Genomic DNA, 3,153 nt, shown 5'->3' with positions numbered 1-3,153 from the left:
AGGTAAGGGAGCGATGAGCCAGGAGAGGGAATGATAAAGGAGACCCTTCATAATAGACAAAGGACCAGGAGAAGAAAGGAACATAGCTGCTTGCTGGTTGCCACAAGAATCCTAGCCCCAATGAAACTATGATATTAACAAACAGGGTTGGTCCATTGCCTTAATAAAGCTCATTGTAACAAAAAGTGAATGTAGATATAACTCTTATTCCAAGCCAGACATTTCAACTGTATTTTTCAATAAGCAAATGTACACCTTTGTAAGGACGTAACCTTCATTTAACAGAGTTAAACCTTCATTTAACAAAGATACAAACTCAAAAGAAAATGAACATGCCCTTCACAACAAATAGCATTCCAGTATCAATTTCTCCTGGATGGAGATTGTTGATACAATGCCTGGTCAATTTACTTTCTTTGGCTCAATACACCAAAATGTAGAGACAATGAAAAAAGGATATCTTGAGATATCTTGAATGCAAAAGAGTTGAAAAATGAAGCAAATGAAGTCAACAATAGCATTCAATAGGCATTGAATGGGCAAAGATTTTTCCAGTTTTTTGTAAAACAAATGCCCCCATCGGATTGGAGCTTTGTACTACCTTGTTGAACAAGGCAAGATTTTTGTACTTTTTCCCAAATAAAATTTCTGGATTGAATTGCCAACTGTCATAAATGTAGTATACATAATTAAAACAATGTGTATAACGTTTGAAAATAAATTTATTTATTTAAATAAAAGAAAATAAATTTGATTTTTACACTAATATGAGAACAAATAAATAATTTTGTTTAAATCATTTAAATATGCATAAATGTAGAAACTATAGAATTGTGGACAAATTTTAAAAATTTGAAAGATAATTGGAGATCGGAAAAAAGAATATGCATCTAATGGATGCATAAGTATCCTGCATGTGGGGAACTAATAATAAGAATATATGATCACAATTATTATTATTATAATATGGACATATGCCTATATATTATATTATGTGACACTTCTTGTAATATGAACATATTCTTTTCTTTATATTATCTACCTTTACTATTAAAAATATGATGTACATTATTGTTTTCTTAAAATAATTTATTATCACTATATTTTTTTAATTTTTAAAATTACTATTTTAAAATAACAATTAATTTCGTTATAAAGATAATTAACCGCCCCTAGTCGCTGGAAATGTAAATGCCCCACATCTGTAGTCGGCACGAATAATAAATATGTGGGAATTCTGCGTGCAATAAATAGGTAGCTCTCTAAATGTTAGCGTAGGCTCCAAGCAATTACTGGTTTGCTCACAAGATTTTCGCAATGTCTGCACGGGCGCCCTCATTTTCTACATGCGTTCCAATGCAACTCGTTTTGAAGGTAATCAAGCGTGTTGTAAACATGAGATTTTTTAAAACCCTCAAATTTGATGGTTTTTCATACTCGTAAGGGTTTTTGATTTTTGATTTGCAGGTCAAGTACAATGATACGCTTAGGCGTTTAACAATATCTCTGAAGGAGGATGGTAGCCCAGATATATCTTTGGAGGCATTGAAGTCCAAAATTTGCGAGCTCTTCAAATTCAGGCCTAACACTCAGATACTGATTACATACACAGACGAGGATGCTGATGTGGTCACCATGGTAGATGACGTGGACTTCCTGGACGCAGTTCGTCAAGGCCTAAATCCTCTTCGTCTGGATGTGTCCGTGGCTGCTAACCAACGGCCTAATCTCAGCATTCCTTCTGCCACAGGGGAAGAGAGGAACGCAGGATTGGATGCCACGTTGGATGCTCTGAGGAGGTTGTCAGATCCCACGTGGCATTTGAGGAGATTAGCAGAGATCCCTGCTGTAATTTCTGTGTTGTCATGCCCAGAGGTGTCTGGCTTGATGGAGGGTTTGCTTAGGGTCGGGACATCTCAGCTGGGGCCACTATTTGAGAACCTCGCTGCTTCAAACCCTAATACCAGCAGAACCCCAGGGAATAATATCAACTCCCCAGCTAACTGATGAGGAATTGATTCTCTTTCTGTAAATATTTAGGTTTTTATGGAACGAAAGAGAATCCTTGCTTGGAAGTTTGAATATGTTTCCATGGTGATAAATTTCAAAACATGTAAGTTGGTTTCAGTTGTGAACTTGACAAATTATGATTTTATGTACTAAGGGTTTGTATTTTTTTCTATGGCGTCTGAATCCCGTTTCACTTTCTTTGCTACATCATTTGTTTTCTGAAGTGGATAGGATATATATTTTTAATTTTTGTCAGAAACAGACATTGTGGCTTGATTTAACCCCAAAACTTGTAAGTTTAGAAATATAATTGTCATACATTTTTTTTAATTCATATCTTAAGAAAGAGTTCAATGTTGAAAGTTGAGAAATGGTGACAGTTGCTTACGAAGAGGATAAAGTTGATTTTCTTTGTTCTTTACACCAAAGGTTTTTAGTTTCTTTCAACACAAAAATTAGCAATAAGCGATATTGAATCAGTCTGGTGCAGATTAGACAGAGATTTACAAGGAGAGAAATGACAGGAGAAAGTTGATTTTCTTGTTTCTTCGCATCATTAATTCTAATTACTTTCACCTCAAAATTTAGCGAGAAGAGATATTGAATTGGTTTAGTAAACATTAGACAGATCTTTACAAAGGGATGATGACATAAGCAAGGGTGATTGTCTTCTGTCTATGATTGATTTAACCTTTAATGAAAAATGGAAGATCTGTGCTGGATAGTTTTGAAATTAGCTATTTTTTATTTTAATAATGAGCCATTGTACTTATGAATGCAAACTGCCAACAAAAACTAAAACCAAGGGTCTTCAGTGAAGTGCCCTCGGCATGTAAGGCTTAAGAATGCAATCATTCATGAAAGTCCGAGGTCAACGACCTATTTGTGTTGTGACATAACAATCCATGGACATCCATAATAGAGAACCTTGTTTGCGTTTTCTGAAATTACAATTAATTAATATTTGTGCCGGAAAAGCTTGCTTGCATTTAGGAGATTGTAATCCATGAAATTTGTGGCAAAGAATCACATCGCATTCATTGAAGAGTTTTGGCAAATAATTTGGATTGCATTTTCTTGGAGTATAATCCCATGATCAGCTGAGGCAAAGAAAGCTGGACTGCATTTTCTGAGAGCTCTATT

The 3,153-nt window shown here is 34.9% G+C and overlaps 1 protein-coding gene across 1 annotated transcript; it reads left to right on the top strand.

Annotated features, from left to right (window-relative positions):
• Nucleotides 1-1,186: 1,186 nt before the first annotated feature.
• LOC131072632 (protein NBR1 homolog) lies at nt 1,187-2,180 on the top strand. The gene is made up of 2 exons (XM_058008868.2): nt 1,187-1,374; nt 1,468-2,180. The coding sequence occupies exons 1-2, from the start codon at nt 1,318-1,320 to the stop codon at nt 2,005-2,007; spliced, it is 597 nt and encodes a 198-aa protein (XP_057864851.2). The 5' UTR covers nt 1,187-1,317; the 3' UTR covers nt 2,008-2,180.
• Nucleotides 2,181-3,153: the final 973 nt, after the last annotated feature.

This window comes from Cryptomeria japonica, chromosome 10 (genome assembly GCF_030272615.1).
Source record: "Cryptomeria japonica chromosome 10, Sugi_1.0, whole genome shotgun sequence".
Lineage (NCBI taxonomy): Eukaryota > Viridiplantae > Streptophyta > Pinopsida > Cupressales > Cupressaceae > Cryptomeria > Cryptomeria japonica.
Note: the sequence above shows the minus strand (reverse complement) of the source record. Positions and strands in the feature narration are given on the sequence as shown.